This window comes from Scyliorhinus torazame, chromosome 12 (genome assembly GCF_047496885.1).
Source record: "Scyliorhinus torazame isolate Kashiwa2021f chromosome 12, sScyTor2.1, whole genome shotgun sequence".
NCBI classification, from domain to species: Eukaryota; Metazoa; Chordata; class Chondrichthyes; order Carcharhiniformes; family Scyliorhinidae; genus Scyliorhinus; species Scyliorhinus torazame.
In genome coordinates, this window is record NC_092718.1 from 161,809,392 (window position 1) to 161,835,279 (window position 25,888).

The 25,888-nt window shown below is 44.9% G+C and overlaps 2 protein-coding genes across 7 annotated transcripts in view; one reads left to right on the forward strand and one right to left on the reverse strand.

Moving 5' to 3' along the window:
• The window catches only part of nsun5 (NOP2/Sun RNA methyltransferase 5), a 45,771-nt gene extending 29,060 nt beyond the window's left edge, over nt 1–16,711 (forward strand). For all 3 annotated transcript variants that reach the window (XM_072469308.1, XM_072469309.1, XM_072469306.1), the window contains 2 exons: nt 14,416–14,574; nt 16,065–16,711. In XM_072469308.1, the coding sequence (XP_072325409.1) occupies nt 14,416–14,574; nt 16,065–16,200 (295 nt within the window). In that variant the 3' untranslated portion in view covers nt 16,201–16,711. The remainder of the gene's footprint in view (nt 1–14,415; nt 14,575–16,064) is intronic.
• A 1,236-nt stretch (nt 16,712–17,947) lies between these two features.
• pom121 (POM121 transmembrane nucleoporin) overlaps nt 17,948–25,888 on the reverse strand; it is a 105,453-nt gene continuing 97,512 nt past the window's right edge. For 2 of the 4 annotated variants that reach the window (XM_072469311.1, XM_072469313.1), the window contains one exon: nt 17,948–25,652. In XM_072469311.1, the coding sequence (XP_072325412.1) occupies nt 25,561–25,652 (92 nt within the window). In that variant the 3' untranslated portion in view covers nt 17,948–25,560. Of the gene's footprint in view, nt 25,656–25,888 lie in introns of all 4 variants that reach the window. The other 2 variants (XM_072469312.1, XM_072469310.1) reach the window with 1 other exon arrangement.

The following is a 25,888-nucleotide window of genomic DNA, read 5'->3' on the forward strand; positions in this document are numbered from 1 at the left end:
GTCTCGTTAGCTGCTTTTCCCAGCAGTCTTTCGGGTTAGCCATTTCAAACTGGGTTTTGGCCAGATTAATCGGAACGCAGCCATTTTACGTGGCTACAGTACAACAAATCCCAAAAAGCAGGATCCTATCCAATGGGGAGCCATGGATATGCTTTAGTGCCGCATATGAAATGGGTTCCATTATAGGCCGCAAAATCATCAGCTGATGCCATCCAGGGGATTGGGGATGTCAGTCCACATGAAATGTTAGAGGTTATATTCCATACCTTAGACCAATCACAGTTAAACATGCCCTTGTTGGATATGCCTGGTACTGGTCCTTGCCAGTCAACTGTAAGGTTGCACCTACTTTGCCCCATTAACTTTCCTTTCCCTGATTTATTAAAACACATGGAACCTTGAACATTATACGAGTGGACAGTGAGGGAAGGTGGAGTCAAGGCATGATTATAGGTAGGTTGATACGAAGCTGAAAGTTTAGTCATGTCATAGCCAGCACATCTCCATATTTCCATATCCCCCATATCTCCCCTGCTCCCTGTTTGATTTTGTCGTAAAATCCATTCAACCGTCTCTGCGATATGAAAGGGGAGGGATTGGAGAGGTATTCCTTCCCTCGAATGGACGGGGATGTGGGTACAAACCTAACACTTGCTTACGTTCAATTTTTCGGCATAAAGATATATATAAATAGGTATTGGAAGGCAGGTCTCGTTTAGGTCGTTTTTTTACTACCGAGTGGCCATTAAGGCTAAATAGTCCAGAGAGTCCAAAAATTATAATGAAGATCTTAATCCTGTGTTCTCGTCTGGGTTGGAGACTATCTTCTTGCAATCGGATAGATGTATCCAACTTGAACGTCCTTCCAAGTTTGACGGAAGTTGGTGTAGTCAACAGTACGAGGAAGGGTCCGCTCCAGCGTTGTCCTAGTTTCTTTCTGTCCCAGTTTTTCACCAACACGTGGTCTCCGGGTTTGATCACTAGCTATCAAGGGACGGCTGTCCCTGCCGTTACTGGGAGATGTGCCTGTTTTACCTGTGAGTGGAGAAACTTCAGAGAAAGTGTTAATTGCTTCAAATAGTTCTGCATTTGTTCCCCCATCACATGGAGGTCTACTCCCTCTAGGGGTTTTTCATGGGCATCCCAGGGAGTCCTCATTGGCCGACCATAGACTATCTCTGCAGCTGACAGTCCGGTACGTGAATGGGGAGTCACTCGCATGTGAAACAGTGCCAAGGGTAATACTTTTAGCCAATTTAACCCAGTTTCTTCAGTTAATTTAGATAATTTTTCTTTTAAAGTCCCATTGGCTCTTTCCACAATTCCTGCAGCCTACGGGTGATACGCGCAGAGCAGTTGCTGTTTAATTATAAGTGCTTTGCACAATTCAGTATTGATCCGAGCTACAAAATGTGGTGCATTGTCTGAGCTCACCATTTTGGGTACCCCAAAACGAGGAATAACCTCCGTTGACAACAACTTCACCACTGTATGTGCCGTACAATTAGTGGTGGGGAAGGCTTCAATCCATTTACTAAACACATCGATTATTACTAAACAATATTTATAGCACTGTGCTTTTGGCAATTCGATAAAATAAAGCTGTATTATAGGCAAAAGGGCCATTTGGCAAGGGAGTGGTTCCTGGAGGGCATTTAATGCCTTTACCCTTATTATGTTTCATGCAAATAACGCACCGATCCAGCCGCGTTTGGGCTGCTGTATTCAAATCTGGGTGCCACCAAGTTTTCAGGAGTAGCTGTACCATTCCCTCCTTGCCAAGATGGGTACAAGAATGCAAATAATCAATAAGTACCGGCAATAAAGAATTCTGAATACAAACTTGACCAACGGAAGTAAGCCAGAGGTCTTGTGTCAAGGAGTGTGAACACCCCATTGACTTCCATAGTGTGCGCTCGGAATCCGAGGCGTCCCTCTGTAAATTTTGAACTTCAGTTATGTCTGGCATGCCCTTCGTTCCTAATGCAGGTACCTGATTTAGAGCCTGATTAGCCCCACTGGAAACAATCAGAGAGGCTGAGATAGCCGCAGCCTTAGCAGCTGAATCAGCACGGGCATTTCTTAATTGAACAGGAGTGTCCCCCTTTGTGTGCGCAGCACATTTAATAATTGCCAATTGATCGGGAAGCTGAATAGCATAGAGGAGATTTTTAACCCAAAGAGCATTTTGAATGGGAGCTCCCACAGAGGTGAGAGAGCCTCGCTGTTGCCAGAGGCGACCGAAATCGTGGGTCACGCCAAAGGCATACCTAGAATCAGTGTAAACATTAGTACTTTTATCTGTGGCCAAAATACATGCTCGAGTAAGGGCAAATAGCTTGGCTTTCTGTCGGAGACAGGGGTCTCGAAGGCTGCTGCTTCCTGCACGTCAGTGTCGGTTACCACTGCATATCCCGACTGTGGGATGCCAGTGAGAGAAATTGAGGAACTGCCAACAACATAAAAAATTAGATCTGGATTATCAATAGGCCGGTCCGTTAAATCCCGGTGAGGCGCGGTAAGGAAGTGATTCCTAAGCAAACAATCGTGTGGCGGGTCCGCAAGGTTATCGGGGGGCTGTTCGAGGAACACAGCAGGATTTAAGGTAGAACAGTAATGAAAAGAGAGGTAGGGGTTTTGCAATAGTGAAACCTCATAGCGGCTCAAGCGGGCTTGTGTCAGATGCTGGGTTTGCTGAGACGTTAGGAGAGCCACAATAGAGTGCGAGGTATGCACTTGTACTGGCTGGTGAAGGGTCAGATTAAAGGCTGCCTGTGCTAACAAATGGACAGCCGTAAGAATTTGGGTGCAGGGAGGTAGACCGCAAGCTACAGGATCCAATTTCGTAGAATAGTAGGCGACCGGGCGACGCCGGTCACCGTGTTCTTGTGTTAGAACACCAGTGGCACATTCATCAAGAACATTAACGTACAACTGAAAGGGTCTGTCATACATGGGTCGTCCGGGTGGGACAGGTGTTCCACTCAGGACTGGACGCAAAGAATAGAGGGGTGGCCATTTTGGTGGGGAAACGGGTAGCATTTGAAGCAAAGAACATCGTAGCAGATAGCAGATAGTTAGATATGTAATGGTGAGTGGCAGGCTGGAGGGAATGGAGGTAGTGTTGGTTAATGTGTATGCCCCAAACTGGGACGATGCGGGATTTATGAGACGGATGCTGGGGCGTATACCGGACCTGGAGGTAGGAAACTTGATTTTAGGAGGGGACTTTAATACGGTGCTGGACCCGGGGCTAGATAGATCCAGCTCAAGGACCGGAAGAAGGCCGGCAGCGGCCAAGGTACTTAAGGGGTTTATGGACCAAATGGGGGGAGTGGATCCATGGCGATTTCTTAGACCTAGGGCTAGGGAGTTTTCCTTCTTCTCCCATGTCCATAAAGTGTACTCCCGGATAGATTTTTTTGTTTTGGGAAGGTCGTTGATCTCTAGGGTGGAAGAAGCTGAGTACTCAGCCATAGCGGTTTCGGATCATGCCCCACATTGGGTGGACCTGGAATTAGGAGAGGAAAGGGAGCAGAGGGAACACTCTGGCGATTAGATGTGGGACTGATGGCGGATGAGGGAGTGTGTGCAAGAGTGCGGGGGTGTATGGAGAGATACCTGGAGGTCAATGACGACGGCGAGGTCCCTGTGGGAGTGGTATGGGAAGCACTAAAAGCGGTGGTCAGAGGAGAGCTGATCTCCATTGGGGCCCACAAAAGGAAAACAGAGGCCAAGGAAAGGGAAAGATTACTGGGGGAGATTTTAAGGGTGGATAGGGAATTTGCAGAGACCCCGGAGGAGGAATTGTACAGGGAGAGGAGACGACTCCAGACGGAATTTGACCTTCTGACCACCAGAAAGGCGGAGGTACTATGGAGGAAGGCACAGGGGAGAAGGTATGAATATGGGGAAAAGGCTAGTCGCCTGTTGGCTCATCAATTGCGAAAGACGGCAGCAGCGAGGGAGATAGGAGGAATTAGAGACGAAAGGGGAGACACGGTGCGAAGGGCAGGAAAGATAAATGAGGTGTTCAAGACCTTCTATGAGGAACTGTGTATAGGTCTCAACCCCCAGAGGGAGAGGAGGGGATGCGGCAGTTCCTGGACCAATTGACGTTCCCGAAAGTGGAGGAGCGGGGGGTGGTAGGCCTGGGGGCACCGATTGGGGTGGACGAGGTTATTAAGGGACTGGGAAGCAGGGAAGGCCCCAGGACCAGACGGGTTCCCGGTGGAGTATTACAGAAAATATGTGGACTTGTTGGCCCCGTTGATGGTGAGGACGTTCAATGAGGCCAGGAAAGGGGGGACTCTACCCCCGACGATGTCCGAGGCGACGATATCATTAATTTTGAAGAGGGATAAAGATCCGTTGCAGTGCGGGTCCTATAGACCCATTTCATTATTGAACGTGGACGCCAAATTGTTGGCAAATGTACTGGCATCGAGGATAGAGGACTGTGTCCCGGGGGTGGTGCACGAAGACCAGACCGGGTTCGTAAAAGGGAGACAACTGAATGTTAACGTGCGACGACTATTAGGGGTGATAATGATGCCCCCAGTGGAGGGGGAGGCAGAGATAGTGGCGGCAATGGACGCAGAGAAGGCATTTGATAGGGTGGAGTGGGAGTATTTATGGGAAGTGTTAAGGAGGTTTGGGTTTGGGAACGGGTTTATTAGCTGGGTTAGACTTCTTTATGGGGCTCCAACGGCAAGCGTAGTTACAGGTCGACATAGATCGGAGTATTTCTGACTATATAGGGGAACAAGACATGGATGCCCGCTGTCTCCATTGTTGTTCGCGTTGGCAATTGAACCTCTGGCCATGGCGTTGAGAGACTCCAGGAAATGGAGAGGGGTGATTAGAGGGGGAGAAGAACACCGAGTCTCGTTATACGCGGATGACCTATTGTTATACGTGTCGGACCCAGCGGGGGGGGGATGATAGATTGTGAATTTTGAGGGGGTTCGGGGATTTCTCGGGGTATAGGCTAAACATGGGGAAGAGTGAATTATTTGTGATACATCCAGGGGACCAGAGTAGAGAGATAGAAGGCTTGCCTCTAAGGAAAGTGGAAAGAAACTTCCGATACCTGGGGATTCAGATCGCTAGGAGCTGGGGAACCTTGCACAGACTTAATCTGACACGGTTGGTAGAACAAATGGAGGAGGACTTCAAGAGGTGGGACATGCAGCCTCTATCGCTGGCGGGCAGGGTGCAAGCAATTAAGATGATGGTCCTCCCGAGGTTCTTATTTGTATTTCAATGTCTCCCTATACTAATCACCAAGACCTTTTTTAATAAAATAGACAGGAGCATCACGAGCTTCGTGTGGGCAGGGAAAGTTCCGAGAGTAAGGAGGGGGTTCCTTCAGCGTAGTAGGGACAGAGGAGGATTGGCACTACCGAACTTGGGCGATTACTATTGGGCCGCCAATGTGGCAATGATACGTAAATGGATGATGGAGGGTGAGGGAGCGGCGTGGAAAAGACTGGAGAGAAAGTCCTGTAAAGGGACGAGTTTAGAGGCGCTGGTGACGGCGCCGCTACCGATCTCACCTAAAAAGTTTACCACGAACCCGGTGGTGGCGGCAACATTGAATATCTGGGGACAGTGGAGGCGACAGAGAGGGGTGCGGGGAGCCCTGGTGGGGTCCCCAATCAGGAACAACCATAGGTTCGCCCCAGGAAGAATGGATGGAGGATTTCAGAGCTGGTACCAGTTGGGAATTAGGAGGGTGGGAGATTTATTTATAGATGGGACTTTTGCGAGCTTGGGAGCATTGGAGGAAAAGTATAAGTTGCCCCGGGGAAATTTCTTGAGATATATGCAGGTGAGGGCGTTTACTAGACAACAGGTGAGGGAATTTCCGTTGCTCCCGACACAGGGAATACAGGACAGGGTGCTTTCAGGGGTGTGGGTCGGAGAGGGCAAGGTGTCAGAGATTTACCGAGAGATGAGGGAAGAGGGGGAGGAGTCGGTGGGCGAACTAAAAGGAAAGTGGGAAGAAGAACTAGGGGAGGAGATAGAGGAGGGTATGTGGGCTGATGCCCTAAGCAGGGTAAATTCCTCTTCCTCATGCGCCAGGCTTAGCCTGATTCAATTTAAGGTGCTACATAGAGCACACATAACGGGGGCAAGATTGAGCAGGTTCTTTGGAGTGGAGGACAAATGTGGGAGGTGTGGCGGGAGCCCGGCAAACCACGCACAAATGTTTTGGGCGTGCCCGGCACTGGAAGGGTATTGGAAGGGAGTGACGTGAGTGATTTCGCGGGTGGTGAAGGCCCGGGTCAAACCAGGCTGGGGGTTAGCTCTATTTGGAGTTGCGGAAGAGCCGGGAGTGCAGGAGGCGAAAGAGGCCGACGTTGTGGCCTTTGCGTCCCTAGTAGCCCGGCGCAGGATCCTACTCATGTGGAAGGAGGCGAAACCCCCCGGACTGGAGGCCTGGGTAAATGATATGGCGGGGGTCATTAAACTGGAGCAGATAAAGTTTGCCCTGAGTGGATCGGCTCAAGGGTTCACCAGGCGGTGGCAGCCATTTCTCGACTACCTAGGGGAACGTTAGAGGGAAGACAGATGACCAGCAGCAGCAACCCAGGGGGAAGGGGGGGGGGGTTTTGTTTAGTTTAGGTCAAAGATAAAGGGGTTTTGTTACTTGTGTATTGTTAAAAATTTCTGTATTGTTATTGTTGTGTTTGCTTTGTAAGAGGGGAAAAATTGTTGTTTGGGAAAAAAATTTCAATAAAACATATTTAAAAAAAAAAAAAAAATACATGGGTCGTCCTCGCGCTGGGGCAGTAGCCAGGGCGTTTTTGAGAGTAACAAAAGATTGTTTTGCTGAATCAGGAAGTTCAAACTTAAGAGGAGCATTTTGAGAGGAGTACGGAGTTAAATCTTTAGTATGGACAGCAACATTCGGAATCCATTGTCTGCGAAAGTTCACCAATCCTAAAAAGGCTCGCACCTGCTTGAGCAATGTAGGAAATGGGGTCTGCAGTATAGGAGTAATGCGTTCCTGAGTAAGGGAGCGATCCGTAGCACTTATTAGGACACCCAAAATTTGACCTGCCGTTGGCCTTTATGAACTTTAGTGGGCGGGATCACATATCCCCATGAATGGAGACGGATGAGCAGGTAAATGGTGTCACGCTAGTTAGCGTTGAAGTCAGGGCTGGTAAGGAGTAAGATTGGATGATGGTGGAGCCACCAGGAGTTGATAATGTCACTAACTGGGAGTGCAATGCTGGTGAGAAAAGGGTTGGAGAATGAATGAAGCCCTGTGTGAGCCTAGTCCAAGTGTATTGGTTGCCTTTAAATATAAAGGCAAACAAATACTGTGATTCAGGGGCGAGGGGTATCGCAAAAAAGGCATGTTGTAAATCAACAAGGGTGAAAACAGTCTCTTCCGGTGGGACATTACTAAGGATTGTTGCCGGGTTTGGGACAATAGGATGTAAGGATTCCACTATCTGATTAATACGTCGGAGGTCTTGGACCAAACGCCATTCAGATGGTCTTCCTATCTTAGGAACTGGAAGAATCGGGGTGTTACAGGGCGATTGGCATGGTACCACAATTCCCTGTTAAAGGAACGATTGAATCATGACCGAGACTCCTTCTTCAGCCTCGGGGCGCAAAGGGTACTGTGAAATAGAGGGCAAGGGCATGTTAGGTTTAACTTTAATAACAACGGGAGGGACATTAGTGAGACCAACTTCGTGTTTGGAGGCCGCCCATAAATCTGTGGGTAGTTCAGAAGTCGTTGATTGGACTGAACGATGGTGGTGCAGTGTGCCAATGAGGCCAAATGGGCGTTGAAAATATTCTAAAGTGCCTGCGGGTAGGATTTGACTTCCATTAAAGAAAGGATCAGCTTGTCCTCGCAGTGCAGCTGCCAGAAATCCCAAGGACTTGGCACTGTAGCCTTCGTTGACAGAAAGGGTCACGTGGGGTGACATAAGTCCCGACTGACGCCAGAGGCCATGGGGTAAATTGACAAGAAAGGCAGACCCTTCTTTTCCCTTAGCGAGGCCAACAAAGGAAACGGATTGTAGCGAACCGAGGGCGTCCTGGTAAATGCTCTCCAAATCAGGCGAGCATCCTGTATGATCGTAGCAAAGAGTGACATGTGGATCGGGAATATCTAAGGGAGGTGAAAAGTGTGAGGGGTCAAAATCAACCGACCACCACTGTGGAGTAGTGAAAAGGGGAACATTTCGAATCTGGGCCTGTGGGATAGCTGATATAGTAATGCCGTTATCAAGGTAAACAATTTCCACCTGCAAGGGACACAGCAAGTCAAGTCTGGCAAGTTGACACCGAGGACGCGGGTAACTGAAAGGGATGCAACATTCCCGGCCCTCAAATTGAACAGAGAGCGGCTTCGTAAGCGGATAAACAGTACCTTCCCCCATGAAACCAGCAAGTTCCACATGCTTATCAGTAAGGGGAAAGCAATGTTTCTGAATTAATGTCCAGTCCAGCGTAGAATGAGTCGCGCCGGTGTCAATCAGGAAGGGGATAGGTACATCGTTATGTAAATCGTAGCGGTGGGCTCGTCAGAGTGGTCTGTTGAGAGGACCGGAAAGTTTGATCTGGCTAGTCAGTAGGGGTTAGAGGTAGTAAAGGCTGTCTGCTGACGGGGTTGAAATCAACCATGTCGTCAGGGTGCTGGACAATCCCTAGCATAGTGGCCTGTACGTTGACAGTTGAAGCAAGTGACATATTTGGCCGGAGGAGCGCTGTCGAAATCCTCCATGTGTGGAGTGAAGGGGTAAGGAGCCTGTGAGTGGTAACCAAATTCAGGAGGGTCCGTGCAATCTGGGTGATAGTAACGTGAATCTGTCTGAGAGTTCTGACCTTTCGGAGCTCTTCTTTGAGAGGGGGGTTGGATAAATTCGAATTTAATTTTGGTCGAAGTGTCTTTGTAACAGATTTCACGGTTGCGGCCATTGCTCCAATAATAAGATACAGCACGTTTCATTTGAGGTTTAGAATTGTCAGACCAGTCCATGTTATTAGTTTTAATACTGGATGCTACGCGGTCAGGCAAAACCTGCATTAATAGTGCATTAAATTGGGGAGACTGTGTGCCTGCATTGAAAGCAATGTCCCCCGAGTAAAGAGTGTACACGCCACAAAAGCGGTCAAAAAATTCTGGACCATCTTCCTTAGAAGTGGGGGTACATTCAAGGAGTTTGGCGATGTCAACGGGTTTACGGAAAGCCCGTTTTAGTGCAGGGAATATCCTCCGTTTGGTGTGCGGCGCTGAAGGCCGTCCACTTGTCCCCATGAAGTCCTAATTCATTTTTCCATCTTTCCCCTAATTCTGGGGAAGGGATGAATAAATCAGAGAATATTGATCAGGTGCGGTAGCACCGTACATGGTCGCAGTTCTCCTCAAAAACTCAGTGAACCCCTCTGGGTCCTCTTTGCAGGAGGGACATTGGGCCATTATCAAACATAGCTCATGGGGTTTAAAAGCCTGCCACACCTCAATGAATGGGTCGTCATTATCACCAGCGTGGGGGTTAATAACACTCCTAATGGGATAATTTGCGGGGGGAGGTGGTGGCGGAAACATTTCCTCCTCCTCAGGTTGGAGTGATAAATCAAGAAAAGCCTGATTAACAGAGGTGAAGGGTTGTTCCATATTAACGGCTTGCGTATGTGACCGAGTGCGTGTTGCTACGGGGGATGCGTTAGCAGGAGTTTCATCGGCAGTGGGACCATAAGGGGGAGTCTGGACTTGGGACGGTGGAATTGTAGAATCGGTGTGTGCAGGATGAGGGGTTAAATCCTCCTCCTCTTCCGTATCGCCTGAATAGGGAAACATCGGCATGCCAGAGCAACTGGGAGGATCCTCCTTTAGTTGAATTTGATTGGCTAGCCCTCTTTGCCTATTGGTTGGAGATTTTTTATTTTCGCTTTGTTGTTTATGCTTTCTATCCCAAAGTTCACATTCCACTTTTAAAGTCTCCCAATTTTTTGTTTTACCATCCACACAATCATCAATCCCTTTTCTACGGGCGTTATCTCTCCAACTCATTAATAGTGATTGTTCGTGGCGCTCAATGGAAGCCGGCGTTTGTCTGCCAAATGATTTTCTCAGCAGAAATGCAATTATCGTAGTTCCAAGTGCCCCCTAGTGGCCAAATATCATTACCCAATTTATTGTTCAGCGCTGCAGATAAATTACGTTTTTGAGAAGGGTTTTCGGAACACATGAAAAATAGAGGGGAATTGCCCCCGGTTTTGTCTAAACTCTGTCCCATAATGTCAATAAAATGTGCCCCTGGCAATCAAAAAAATCCCTGGTACCAAATCAAATTGCAGGGTCCCTGACCCAAACTGTATGAGGTCCCTGACCCAAATTTAAACCTGTAAAACAAGCAAGAGGTCCCTGACCTAAGGCTAACCACAATTGGGGTCCCTGACCCGCAGTACTCTACTAACAATTTAATAAGTACAATTTAGATTCGAGCACCGTCACCTGTTTAGTTACTTCCATCAGGGATGAGGGGTCGAACCACCAATCCGAGAGAGAGAGAGACCAAGGTTAATCTTACCTTGTGCCGGCGTCTGTCTCTTTCCTCCGGGTCTGGCTCGATCACTTCTTCAGTCCCCCACGGAATTCACTCAGGATATTGGTAACTGCTCGCTTGCGCCAAAATATCAAAGTCAATATTTTCCCGCTTCTGTGGTAGAAAAATTCAACACACTCGTTAAGACAGAATAACAAGCTTTATTTTCGAAAACAACTGCTTGCAGTAATGGCTGAAACTTGAAGTCAGAGAGCAGTCAACAAAACTGCTCAGTCTTTCACAAGTTCTGCGCTTTTCGTGGAGAATTAGCTCAATATTTATACATTATCTTTATCAAGATTGTGACAACAGTATGGTCAGGAGTTTGATCGGAAATACAAACGGAAGCAAAGACCAGACCATGTTTGGTCATATCACTCATACCATTATTTAGTCCTCGGAGGGAACATTGAAAGGTCAGAATAGACTTGTTTCTTCCTGAACTTATCTTTGTTTTAAATTCCTACGGCCCTGGGTTATGACGAGTTTGTTTTATCAGGAGTTGCCGAGGTCCGGTGCTTTGGAATGGCTCGACCTTCGCTGATCTTTTCAGACTTCAAGTTATGCAGAGTTGGCCTACGGCCAAACTAGTCCGAAAATGGTTAGGGCAGCATTTTTTACCTGGGACTGGTGAGCTGGAATGGGTAGTTTCAGTCTTTCTTGTATTGTATCAAACCTTTTGACCAGTCTTCCCATTGACCAGTTTTCCCATCATGCCATTACTTAATTCGTACCATATCACACATTGCCCTATAGGGAGTGTAACAAAGATTCACAAGACTGGTTCCTGGTACGAGGGTATTGGTCTCCGAGGAGAGGTTGAGGAGACAAGGCCTGTATTCTCTGCAACTCAGAAGAATGAGAGATGATCTAATTGAAACATAAATGATTCTTATGGGGTGGACAGGCTAGAAGCTGAGTAAATGTCCCCCTGGCTGGGGAATCGAAAACATGGTCAGTCTCAGAATAAGGGGACAGCCATTTAAGATGGAGAACAAAATGTCTTCACTCAGAGGCAGCCTAGTCAGCACTGCTGCCTCACAGTGCCAGAGACCCAGGTTCAATTCCGGCCTTGAGTGACTGTGGAATTTGCACTTTCTCCTCGTGTCAGGTTTCCTCCCACAGTCCAAAGATGTGCAGGTTAGGTGGGGTTACAGGGATGGGGCAAGGGAGTGGGCCTAGTTAGGGTGCTCTTTCAGAGGGTCGGTGCAAACCCATTGGGCTGAATGGCTTCCTTTTTGCACTGCAGGAATTCTATGATCGAGATTCTTTGTAATTCTCTATCCAGCGAGTTGGAGATGCTCAGTCATTGCGTATACTAAAGATAGAGGTCGATAGAATTTTAGGTAGCAGTAAATGAAAGAATCTGGGGTTAGTGTGGGAAGTTGGAGTTGGGATAGACGATTAGTCATGATCTTGTTGAATGGTGGAATAAAATCAGAAAATGCTGGATAAACACAGCAGTTCTGGCAGCATCTGTGGAGAGAGAAGCCGAGTTAATGTTTTGAGTCCATTGACCTTCTACCCTTCTTTCCAGGGCTGCTGCCAGACTGGCTTGGTTTTTCCGGCATTTTCCGTTTTTATTTCAGATTTCCAGCACCTGCAGTATTTTGCTTATCCTGTTTAACAGTGGAGCAGACTCTTATTATTTCTCATGTTCATATGAATGACTGCTGACTTGTTCGAGCCTAAGGTTTACGATTCCAAGAAGACGGAATGCTACATTTAACGGCAACCTTAATAATCAGAAAAAAACCCACCTTTTGGTTTTGATCCTTTCATGCCTCTCCAGTAATCTTTTCTATGCTCAGTTCGAGCAGGTAACCAACAATCCGCTGTCAAGTGCCCCAGCAGCCCATAACTCACCCATACTCACCATCACAGTTTCCAAAGTCAGATCGGCCTTCCTGAAAGTGAACCCTCGGAAGGCAACTGGCCCGGACAGGATCCCTGGTCGTGCACTCAGAGCCTGCACAGACCAGCTGGCAGAGGTTTTCGCGGACATCTTTAACCTGTCTCTACTCCACTCCGAGGTCCCCACCTGCTTCAAGAAGACCACCATCATACCGCTGCGAAAGAAGAACCAGGCAATGTGCCTCAATGACTACCGTCCGGTGGCCGACTTCAGTCGTAATGAAGTGCTTCGAGAGGTTGATCATGAAGCGCATCACCTCCATACTCCCAGAACGCCTTGATCCACTGCAATTCGCATACCGTCGCAAACGGTCCACAGCTGCACCATTTCCCTGGCCCTACACTCATCCCTAGAGCACCTCGACAAAAAGGACTCCTACATCAGACTCCTATTTATTGACTACAGCTCCGCCTTCAACACCATAATCCCAGCCAAGCTCATATCAAAGCTCAAAAACTTGGGACTTGGCTCCCCACTCTGCAACTGGATCCTCGATTTTCTGACCAACAGACCACAATCAGTAAGAATGAACAACACCTCCTCCACAATAGTCCTCAACACCGGCGCCCCGCAAGGCTGCGTACTCAGCCCCCTACTCTACTCCCTGTACACACACGACTGCGTGGCAAAACTTGGTTCCAACTCCATCTACAAGTTTGCTGACGATACGACCATAGTGGGCCGGATCTCGAATAACGATGAGTCTGAATACAGGAGGGAGATAGAGAACCTAGTGGCGTGGTGTAGTGACAACAATATCTCCCTCAATGCCAGCAAAACTAAAGAGCTGGTAATTGACTTCAGGAAGCAAAGTACTGTACACATCCCTGTCAGCATCAACGGGGCCGAGGTGGAGATGGTTAGCAGTTTCAAATTCCTAGGGGTGCACATCTCCAAAAATCTGTCCTGGTCCACCCACGTCGACGCTACCACCAAGAAAGCACAACAGCGCCTATACTTCCTCAGGAAACTAAGGAAATTTGTCATGTCCACATTGACTCTTACCAACTTTTACAGATGCACCATAGAAAGCATCCTATCAGGCTGCATCGCAGCCTGGTATGGCAACTGCTCGACCCAGGACCGCAAGAAACTTCAGAGAGTCGTGAACACCGCCCAGTCCATCACACGAACCTGCCTCCCATCCATTGACTCTATCTACACCTCCCGCTGCCTGGGGAAAGCGGGCAGCATAATCAAAGACCCCTCCCACCCGGCTTACTCACTCTTCCAACTTCTTCCATCGTGCAGGAGATACAGAAGTCTGAGAACACGCACTAACAGATTCAAAAACAGCTTCTTCCCCGCTGTTACCAGACTCCTAAATGACCCTCTTATGGACTGACCTCATTAACACTACAGCCTGTATGCTTCATCCGATGCCAGTTCTTATGTAGTTACATTGTATATGTTGTGTTGCCCTATTATGTATTTTCTTTTCTTCCCATGTACTAAATGATCTGTTGAGCTGCTCGCAGAAAAATACATTTCACTGTACCTCGGTGCACGTGACAATAAACAAATCCAATCCAATCTTTTTGGGTTGCCCTTAACCTCAAGTTCGGGAAGCATTATTTAACGGTTCCTGGTCCGCGCTGAGGAAGTTGATCTGGGCGGGAGTTTTCCAATTGACCTCACTCTCCTGGAGTCTAGAGAAAGCGTTCCCGTTCCTGATTGTTGTTCATGACATTGTCTGGGTATTGGGGCAAGAGAGGATCAGCCTTGGCTGTGATCACTTCCACACTTCAATCCCTGCACCCAGAGTACACACAAGCACTTGTGAGATGGCTGAAGGCTGCCGGTGTAACCAGACGTTAACGAGTTGGCACCTCTCCAGGAGAGAAATTTGGGGACAAGTTAGTGGGAAAGGGTTTCAGGGATTGTCTGTTTGATGTGTTCCTGTTTCTTCCATTATAGACTCGTCAATCTGATGCCCTCGTGGCCATATCGTGGTCTGGCTACTTTCCTGGAAGGTCCCTGGTGTATCCGGGCTGCCCCCAAAGACACTTTGACAAATGGTTTTTTTGTTGCCATGTTTGAAAAGCAATGTGGAGAGATGGAGCAAAGCAGAGAGAGGTACGAATTCCATACAAAAATCCGCACTCTCCATGAATTTCTGATTAACAACCTCTGTTGTGAGGTTCTCTAATGTCGATATTATAGAAATATTATACATTGTCCTTAGGCAGCATAAAATGAGAATGGAAGAGTTTAATTCTCCAGAACAGTAATACAGCATGAATGGATTGTCTTTATTTGGATCCATAGCAGGTGAAGATTTTCCCCAATGTGCTGTGACCTATCGTCTCAATTCAATCCAAACCTGTACTTACACATGTATAGCTGCTGTGTGCGTGGGTGTGGGGGGGTCCGCGTGCGAGCCACACTTATTCCGATATTTTCAATTGCGCAACTTAGTTTGCAGGGTTTGCTCTTGGCGCCACAGCCTTGGTGGCCATTTGCGGAGTATCTCATTCACTGGGGGTGAAGGCGGATGCGCTTGCCTTTGCTTCGCCTGGCTGGGTAACCTCATGAACACCATTCGGGAATCAGGAGAGGGATTCTACCTGAGGTGACAAGTCATTTATCTCATACTTCAGAGTTAATTACCATTAACTGTTTGGGGGGGTGGGGGGGGCGAGAAGAGGTAGTGTTTATTTTTGGGATTGTGGGGTTTGGATGTAGCCTTTGTGTTTTTCTGCATCGCTGATTCCTTGTGTTATCGTGACATTTGTACTGTTTGAACTATTGTTCATAGTGTTTATTGATGAAATCTTTAATAAAATATATATATTTTTTTAATGGAGAAGTCAGTGAAGAGGTGTAAATTTATTTATTTATTTACATTTAGAGTACCCAATTTAGCGTGACCAATCCACCTAACCTGCACATCTTTGGGTTGTGGGGATGAAACCCACGCAGACAGGGGGAGAATGTGCAAACCCCACACAGACTGTGACCCAGGGCCGGGATTTGAACCCGGGTCCTCAGCGCCGCAGTCCCAGTGCTATCCACTGCGCCACATGCCACCCTGAGAAGTGTAAATTTAAAGTGATTGCTAGCAGTCAAAAGATGTGCAGGTTAGTTAGACTAGCTATCCTAAGTTGCCCCTTTGTGCCTAAAAAGTGAGGTTGGGCTACGGGGATGGGCCGAGGCAGGGTGCTCTTCCAGAGGGTCGGTGCCCTGTAGTGATTCTATGATTCGAAGAATTGGAGGGGAGATGGGGGAAAATGTTTTTGCATAAAGCGTGGTAGAGGTCTGGAGCTCTACATCCCTGGAGGGTAATCGAGGCAGAAACCCTTAGCTCATTTATAAGGTGTCTGGAGATGCCTTTGAAGTCCCATGACCTCCAGGGCTACGGGCCAAGTGCTGGAAAGTGGGATTAGGCTGAGGAGCTTGTTTATTGCCTTGGGCAGACACGAGGGACAGGGTGTAAATCTGCATTTTTCTAAATATCTGAAACGGATGGATATAGGGTGTATGTGAATTGCTCTTCAGGAGAACCATCATTGACAGAATGGTGTTATAATTCTGTAATATAATTGAAACTGATGTGTTGTTTTCAGCTCAGCCGAAGAGGTAACATCACGTCCTGCAGCTGGCCTTAATTCTGTGAGCGTATCAGAAAAAAGACCTGTGGCATCCTCAGAATCAGCTCAGTCTCAGAAGAAATCTAAAAAGGTGAAGAAGCAGAAAGTCTAACCCTAACAGCAGCTGGTGTGGAGAAGTGGGAATCTGAAAAGTGTACGAATACAGTGTGGAAGGCTTCGCTGGGGCTCTTCAGCTTTAATGGTGATGATCCGGACAAAGAAGCAAAAGTGTAAATAGAAAGAGTGGACTATCTTCCTCAGAATATGACCCAAGAATGTCCTCTGCTGGTTTGGAGTTAACTGAACTCTTCCCCACAGTGCACAAAGAATGATGTGCATCTTCTTTCAATATTGGCTGTTGAGAATGATCCTAGAGTGGTTTTGAGAGAAGAGGTGAAGGCCCAGTGGAGCTGTTTCACCAGGCCCACATAACCCATACGAGAGTGAAGAAAGTGTAAAATAGACCTTTGCGGCTGAATCTTTGCTGGAAATAGCTGTGGTGTGAATCTATTTTATAATTTTGTTTGTATGGTTGATACATATTCCTTTTCTCCTGATTCGATCGCTGCCTCAAATGTAATTGGAAAAATAAAGCATAACCGAGAAGACAGTTAAGCAATTAACTTATTGCATTGCAGTGGCCCTTTCTGCTTCAGAGTTGCTTCTACTGTAAAAAGCAGCAACACAAAATAGAAGAGCCCAGACAATGGGCATTTTGGCTGTGCCCCATTATTAAGTTTATTTGCAGAAACTGAAAAAAAGTAAAGGCAGGAAAAAAATACAAGTTGGATGACAACGTAAGTATTGGAGAGCTAAGACAGAAAGGTGCAAGGAAAGGCACGGAAAAGGGAAGCAGCAAAGCAGACTCACATTTGAGGATAATACAGCCTGGGCTGGATCAAGAAATGAAGTCAATAGTGGGAGGAAGCCTGCTGTTTCTTGGGTGAACAAGTCACTGACTCAACAGCACATCAGCCTGGGGGTCCTTCAGGCCTTTACTGTTCATGATCACTTGAAACTTTAACTATTTATAGAAGCTTTACACGTTTAATGCACTTTATATTACTCTCATTCTCGCTGATTACTTGAATGCAAGTTGGCACTGGATTATGTCTTATCCTTGGCCTACCCTCCGTCTTCTGCTAAAGCCCTCAATCTTTGTCAATGTAAGGCTGGATTTCTGACTCTGGCCTTGCACTTATTCATCCCCAACTACTCCACTGCATATTCCTCTGTGCACTCTTTTCTCTTGACAGCAGCTTTTAGTTACACTTTCTTCACTCCACCACTGCTTTACCTCTTAATGGCTTGGGTAATTATGACAAAAGTAAATTATGTAAGGTTTCCTTGGCGTGAGGCTTAAAATGAATTGGTGTAGTGGAAAACGCCAACTTTCCACCTCCCTTCCAACTTCACCCCAAAAGGCACAGCACTAATCCATAAAGAGCAGATCATCCCAGTTTAAGAATCCTGGGTGTGCTGGGGCAACAGTTGTTGAGCTCCAAGGGGCTCAGTACTCTTGAATTAGGGAAGAAATTATGGGAAAGGTTCCATGCTAACTTACAACTCTTATTGTAAAGTGGGTATCCATTTATGTAGAATGAGGGGGGGACAAAATTGAAGCTTGGTTCTAATTAGCAAAGTCCTGACAAGGCTTGAGGCTCACACACGAAGAATGAAATTCTGGTGAGGTACTACTGGCAACAAGGGAACTAAAAGCTTCAAGACACAATGAGGATGTGATGAAAGCTTGCACAAAAAGAGACAGCAAAGAATGGGTATTATCCTCATATAGGAATATGTGATGGTAAAGTTCAGGTGCAAATCATTTCAGAATGCAGTGTTGGAGCAAAACAAAGTTATATAATCACAGCTTTTTTATTTAAAACCATTTCCATTTAATGACATAAGCAAAAATCAGATCTCCTGAACATTCGCAGCCAGCTCTACCTCTGCCCATTCACTCACTAGTTCTATCAAGCTAGGTAGCACTGATAGAAGACTACAATTTTTTTTAAAAAAGCATACTAACAAATCTCCACAGCCACCCGTTCTACAACTTCCTCATCAGCACTCGTCACTCAGACATGTTTGTTACCATCCATGCCATTGGGATCAATGTAATTTCTTGCTTTTTTTATTCAGTAGCAGTACATAGGTGTATACTCGGCAGCTGCCTCTTCCGGATCAAAATGATATGTGTAAACACAGGACATTTTCTGCATCTAGAAACAAACCTCACCAGTTACGAAGATCGAGCGAATTAATGGCACTTCGGCAGTTAATGAGATACTCTCAAATGTTCCAGTCTCAAAATTTAGGCATAAAGGGATCTTTGGAATAGCCAGTTACAAAATGCTGGAAACCTCAGCTCAATACCTAGTTATGACAAAGAGTTTGGAGGGAAATATGCAATGTTGAGGTACAAGTGCCAAGGTATCACACCTAATTTTCATGTGGAGTGTTCAGTTCTGCAAATCTAACATGGCCTGTGTGGTATAAAACAGCAAAATGCTCTAATTGAAACATTTTCCATGTCTTTGGCATTTCCCCCAAATCTAAATTTAGCTCTCTAGATCCTGTCACATTACTTTGGCCAGCCAGTATATTAGAGGTGATTAGATAACGTGCAGACTTCTTTCCTCCCTAAAATGCAGCTCTTCTGGCACCAAAGTGCCGAATTCAACGGCCTGGATGAAGACCAACAGTGAAATGACAGGTGGGACTGGGATTCAGAGTTATAACTTCAGTCTGTCACTGGTGAAGGTGCAGAAACTTTCCCACAGGATTCACACACAACAAATTATTCACAATCCCAACAGATGGCTGATTTTCTTTTTGTAGAGGTGAAGGACAGCTTCAATCATTTCAAATAAAGCTGGTTACTAAAAGGAAATCGGTTTATGGGACCACTAAGTTTGGTTTGGAAACTACCTCACACTTGGATGATTATTTTAATTTCTGCAACAAAAAAAATGTACTGCTGATTTTTAAGACACGGTGACTCGGTAATGATGCAAAAAATACTGGGCTCACACATTGTCTCTCCCCCCCTCCCCCCCCAACAGTTGATACAACTGGCTTGATCCTGTTTCTCACACCACCCTAAAGAGAGAATTGTCCAGTAATTGGAAGTGTTGTTCACACAGATGCTGTTCTTTTTTGGATATACGGGAACCATCCCTGGGAGATTTTTAAAATTAGGAGGAAAATATCTGAATAAATATAATGATGAAATTGGTCATTGCCTTTGCGATCATTTGAGCTATTTTCGGAAATGACATTTCCATAGTTTGAAATGACCAAAACAGTCAGATTTTCTCAAAGCCATTTTGAACCAGTCAGACTGAACAGTTTGAAAAAAGACTGCAGCTAACCGAGCAGCTGAAGCAAGTGTCACCTGAAATAAATCTAATAAACAGGTTCTCGGGGCAAAGATTGATAGCAAAGTTCTCATAATGTGTGGGGAAATGTCACTATTAACTAATGCTGAAAATAATCAGCGAGTCTAATAGCATCTGCGGAGAGAGAAAGAGTTAACTTTTCATATCTGCAAACTTTTAACAAGAGCCCTGGGTCATAGAGTTCAGGTCATATACCTGAAATATTAACTCTCCACAGATGCTGCCAGACTTGCTGAGTAGTTCAACCGCTGTCAGATTTCCAGCACCCGCAGTATTTTGCTTTTATATTAATATGAATTTTAGGTGATCAATATTTATAACTAATTCATTTACATGCTAAGTAATTCAATTAAAGCAGAGCTGTCCAACATGGAGTTTGTTGCAACTCCCAAACCCTGGCCTTGTTTGCAAAGGTATTTTGTTTATGGTTCAATCCTGTTGGAATTGTGGGTATAGAAGTTGGGAGGTTCCCATCTCTACCTTTATGCTACGGATATTGACATCTATTGATTCAGCAATTCTGATTTATGCGAATCAATGGGAACATAAAATGCAAAGATTATATGTGCTCCCCTCACCCCCCTTTGCCCAACACACTTCCAAAGCTTCACAACACCCACCTCTGTGACCTGGGATGACAAGATTGTACAACCCTGATTTAAAGTGACCTCGATAACCGGAAGGGAAATTATTAATGCAGTGGGATGTCAATTAAGCAAACTAATCACTTCAAGATTTTAGTACAGAACAAGAAATGCTGCCTTTAGCCACTCAAATGCTGACAAATGCTTAGGAATTACGGGGAAAACATTTAAAATGCGCAAGTACATGCTTCATTAGGGTTGGGCAGAAAATAAGGAAAGAGGTGGATAATAACAGTAAACAAAAGTAATGATCTCCCTGTGTCTGACCCCCCACAACCTAAAAGATGTGCAGGGTAGGTGAACTGACCACACTAAATTGCCCCCTAATTCGGAAAAAAAAAAGAATTGGGTATTCTAAATTTTTTTTTTTAATATTAAAAAAAAACAGAAGTAAAAATGGGTCATACAAATAGCGAAACAGCATCTCTTGTTAAAACTGCAAGATAACAAATATCCGAAATTCTGGGGTGATTTGAAATAAAGGAACTAATACAGGATGCTTCAATAATGCAGTGAATGGGCAGCACTGAACTGCTTGGGTACGATTGTTATCAGTTGTGCCAAGAGTGCCGGAAATGCTAGCACCCTGCTGTGGCATGAGATTCCCTCTTACGGACAAGGAAGTGGTTTAAAAAGCAATATTGATTGTTACATATAAATCAATGCTTCAGACTATTTTGCTTTCCAAAAAGATGATGGATTATGTGGATAAATCTCACCATGCAGCAAATTGAGGAGAGAATTAAATTTGTAAGATGATCTAAAGCTCCTTTGTAGCAAGTTTTCTTCACTTACAGTCCCATAATCTGCTTGACTCTTCGAAAATAACCTGTTAATAACTTGCTACCTATCAGAGTGGTCAGCCCTTAATAATCGAATCAGCAATCAAGTATATATACATATTTCAAAATTCAAAGATGCCTAATTTGAAAACCACCGTTGTAACTGCCTTGGGGACCAGCATTGGGAGAGAAGTGACTTACAACCACTATTGGAACATGAGCCCAAAAGCTGACTGGGTTAATATTGCTTTTTATGAACATGAACTTCAAGGGACTTTTACAGGTGGTGTTAAACTCAATGTGGACATTTGATTAAAGAGACGCCTGAATTCAGAATCAAGACTCCAGCATGCATGACCGGAAATAAAACCAATCACTTGCTTTGGTAAAAATTCACAAGTCAACCATTTTCTTCCTCCTCCAATCTTCCTCTGCTGAGGGCAGTCAGTTGGCAGGATGCAATAGCACAGGGACCAGCATCTCCACTATCATGCAGCTGAGTATTCTTCACCACTCGCCAGCTGTTCAAACTGATCACTATTGAGCCCAACCCGGTTCTCTTCAGACACCTAGAGTGCAGACATTTTAGCAGGAACACTGGAAAACAATTAGGTGCACCTTGGATCACTCCCCCCACCACACCCTCCCAAATCATTATGATTTTCAGTATCTGCTGAACTACCCAACCTATGATTGGTATTTTCTGTGTACCACAGAATTACTGAGGCCTCGCTGCTTTTTTATAATTTAGCATTGTACTAAGTTAACTGATCTGCGATATGACAACAGTTAGACATTGGTAAGCAATAAATCTGTGTAAAATAGTAGTCTGTCACTAGGTAAAGTGCTTATTGGGAGGGAGGGGTTGAAGAGTGCAAACAAAGGAGCAAATTACACCTCAAAGGATTCTGTTCTCAAAAACTCTCCATCCACAAGTCTTCTGCTAGGGGAGCAATCTCACTTTGTTCAGAACGGATGTTGGTTTCCAACCTAATTTCGACACTCAATCATACAATACCTTAGACAGTGCAATACTGTCCCCTGCATACCAATAATCACATCCTTTTTGTCCTGTCCAATCGAAAAAAACATTCCTAGCTGTTGACATGAAGAACATTGCTAAATTTTCACTTCCACCCACACCTCTGATAATCAATGTGTATCATAGAAACCAAATAAAATGGTTTTTTTTAAAAAAAAGGTCCCCTTCCATCATTTCAAACAAAATCCCCAGCAGTGACTGCTACTTGGCTAACTGACTGTAGAGAGGATCGCATTCATAATGGATCCTGTGCTTATGCCATATCCACATATACAGGCATTTTTCCAGTGGCCAGCAACAATGGCTGACAACTCTCCTCCCATAATCTACAGAGTGGAAGGTACATGTAGCATTCCCTGTAGCTACAATGGCTATGTTCTGCTAACAGCATGGGCCAGGAATTGAACTTGTTTTTTTTCCCTACAGCTTAATGCAAACTCAGAATTAATCTTTATCCACTAAGAAATCAAAAGGAAATTTAAAAAAAACATTTAAATGACACCCAAATTTTATCCAGTATTATTTTGGCCCATATACAGGCACGAGTATACCAACCTATGTGTAACTTTCAGCAAAAGAAAAATCATTGAATCCCAACTGTTTTTCACACACCATTTGTTCTTCCAAAATTACTCACACCAACTTCATATTCCATAGTTAAAAACCAATTTGTACATACAATTGTTTACCAGGAGTATACTATTTAACCAGTGTAGCGTTAAGTCTCAATGAACCAAGCTTGAAGGAACGTAGAGGTTTTTGCTTAAATATAAAAATAAAATTTATTGTTTTCTTTTTAAACAATTTTATCTAAATTTAGAAGTTGCCAATCACCCGCACACATTCATACTCAGACGTCACAAAATGGCAGTCGTTTATAATGGGATGAGGAGGAACCTTCAATCTGTCTCGTCACTTGGACCAGCCAGAATTGTCTTAAAAACTTTCCAAAGGAAATAGTACAAACATTCTCTGAAAATAGTTCATAAATGGTTAGATTGCAGTGTCTAACAGAGCAATGTACGCAATCAATGATTGGATGTATATTGTAAAAGAGGTCACAGTTTTTTTTTAAATCTCCTACGTCCCATCCATCCATTGTTTAACGTTTGTCCTCCCTCTTGAACCATTCTTGATTTTAAGTTAGTTACACCTCTCTGAGCCAGTCAACTTTTATCCACAGCGATGGGGAGGTAAATGATTTCCAAATTGATCAATGGCAGATCATACAGCATTGTACACTGACATAGTCTGAAAGGAGGAACACCGTCTCACCATGCTACCTGATGGAAGCCCTCATTAGTTATTTACCATTTCGGAACCATTGAGGGGCAAAACTAATCTCATATGGCCGGCAACGTGAAAAATACCCAGGGATGGGAGTGTATGGGAAACAGAGGTTAGATGGGGGTAACAGACAACAGGAAGGATGTTAGAGGAAGTCCAGTTCTGTTACCACTTGGAGACGACAACTTTTTGTGAAAAGGAGTTGCAAAATTTACATGTGATTTTATGACGAGCACAAGGAAGCTTACTGTTTCTCCATGTAAACACATGCAGATCAACTTGTGCTGGATGCTGCCTCCTCTCAATCCCCTCCAATCCTATCCCGTTTCTAGAGCTTTCCCAATTTTCATTCAGCAGCTTAGAAGATGGATCAGTTCTCACTCTGGGAATGCAAACCCCTCCACATCAATTGACCATTAGCAGATTGGCGATGTGCCCCAAGAGGCACTCCTATCTGGACTATTGGGCACAGACAGTGGCATTATTTGAGTGCCAGTCCATCCTGTTCCACAACTGGTCTAAGGGCCCCCAAAACTGGCATTGTCATGTTGCCCAACACTTAATTGGTTCCTGAGAAGCCCTGCTCAATGTGTCACAAGATTTAATAAAAAAAAGTTTGCCAAAAATATCCAAAACAAAAATAGATCAGACCTCATAACCTGCCATGAACTTGGTATTCCAACTGCAGTACCACCAGGAAACTAGTGGGGTCCAACTTCAAGGCTCCACGCATACCATATTTTTGACAACAGGAAGCATGAGGTTTGTATAAAACGTGATCTGTATCCCACCGGTTATAAAAAAAGCTCTACACAACATGTCTACGGTACCCAGTATAACGACTACTCCTAATAAAATCTGAGAGTTTAAAGTCAAGATTATTCAAAAAATTTTGATGAGCCACTTTACTCTTTTAAAAAATCTTTTGAAAAATCAGTTTGTTTTTAATAAAGAAAATTAAAACAGGTACATTTGCGAGCTGCACCCAAATAAGATGCAAGTACCTAGTCGCGGTTAAAATATACACGGTATATATGTATACATGTACAATTCTTCACATTGCCAGCCAAAGTTTTGGTATAAGCTGAAAAATTTTGTATTTTTTTTTTAAACATTATAGCACCAGATTTTTAAAATCTGCTTTTGAGAGTCCTATATTGTGTAATCGGAACCTCCTTCAAAACTCGCCATGACTGCCATTTCTCCATAGAACACTGCTTAATGTGTCACGCAGTTATAGTAGCAAAACACTATCGCATCAGATTAGCAAGAGTCAGATTCACATATATCCAATGAACCAGCCAGGTCCGGCATTACTAACATGCCGCCACACATACACTGAAATTTTTCCTCCAAACTCGATTCACTGAGCAGTAAAGTGAGATATACAAGCAAACACTGATAACATTACTGTATATAAAAAAAGTCCGACACTTGGGGGAAGGGGGGAAAAGGGAGGGGGCTGGAGGAGTAGCATGGGAGGGGAGAGCAATTCGGATTTGTTTCCTTTACCTAACTAAACAACATAGATTTTAAACGAGGCTACTCACAGGAGGAAAAATAAAGAACAGAGGTAGGCAGCAAAGCAAAAGATGTTGAGAAGTGACTCAAACAGGCACAACATGTTCTTCTCCCAAGTTTCAACAAGGGTTAGAATTCTTGTCAGGTGTAAACAAAAATGAATGACGGGTCCAAGGAAAATGCGAAGGAGTACAAAAAGAAAAAAGATTGAACATTAGCCTCCAGTTCAGTTTTGCCTTTGGACAGAAGACACCACAGAATGTGGCGATATTACTGGGAATTGTGCCCTTAAGAAAGGTAATTTAAAAAATGTTTTCAAGTGCAGCAATATGTACAAAAAAGGGTCAGTCTGGAAAGGTCTGCAAATTGCATTTTACAGCAACCTTTAAAGTAAAACGTTTCAAGTAAAGCTATGCCTGTTGCTTACTGAGTCACCCATTACTGCTGTACCCTGAACCAAACTAAGATCACTGTTCGGCAGTGGTCAGGTCAGTTTAAAGAGGATGTATGAACTTAAGACGATGAGGGCTTCACTGCAGTCCAACAAGCTTTCCGTATTGTTGCAGAGAAATATTTTTCAGCAGCCACAAGCCATTCGTTGACAGTTCAAGCCCAGAGGGAAAAAAATACCTAGATTTAAACAGAATTTTCTCAAGTATATATTCTCGGCTTTTGAGGTCAGTTGGCTGCACATCCACGACTGGCGCTGTTTAGGGTACAAAAGTAAAAAGTGGTAATGGTTTTCAGAATAGTCAACACAATGTTCATTTGCGCCATTCACATTTCCAATGTCTATCTCTTCCGGACGTGCTGCCGTCGAGCCTGCAATCTCTGTCTGGTTCCAGTAGGTCGCGATCCAGCTCCAATAGAAAAGGTTGGTGTAGCTGCTGGGAGAAACAGAATTGAGGGAGGACTGTTAATCATGGAGCACTGATGGAACATGTGGAAACTTTCCCTTGACCCCACAAAATGACTGTGCCCATGCTAGGCAAAGATCAGGAGGGAATTGCTTTGTGTGCTTGGGCCATCTGACAAGAGTGCGAGGCACTTCTTGTTCACGGTGTTGGAATAGAATGTTATCAGAGACAATAGACCAGGAGCGATAAACCAAACAGTACAT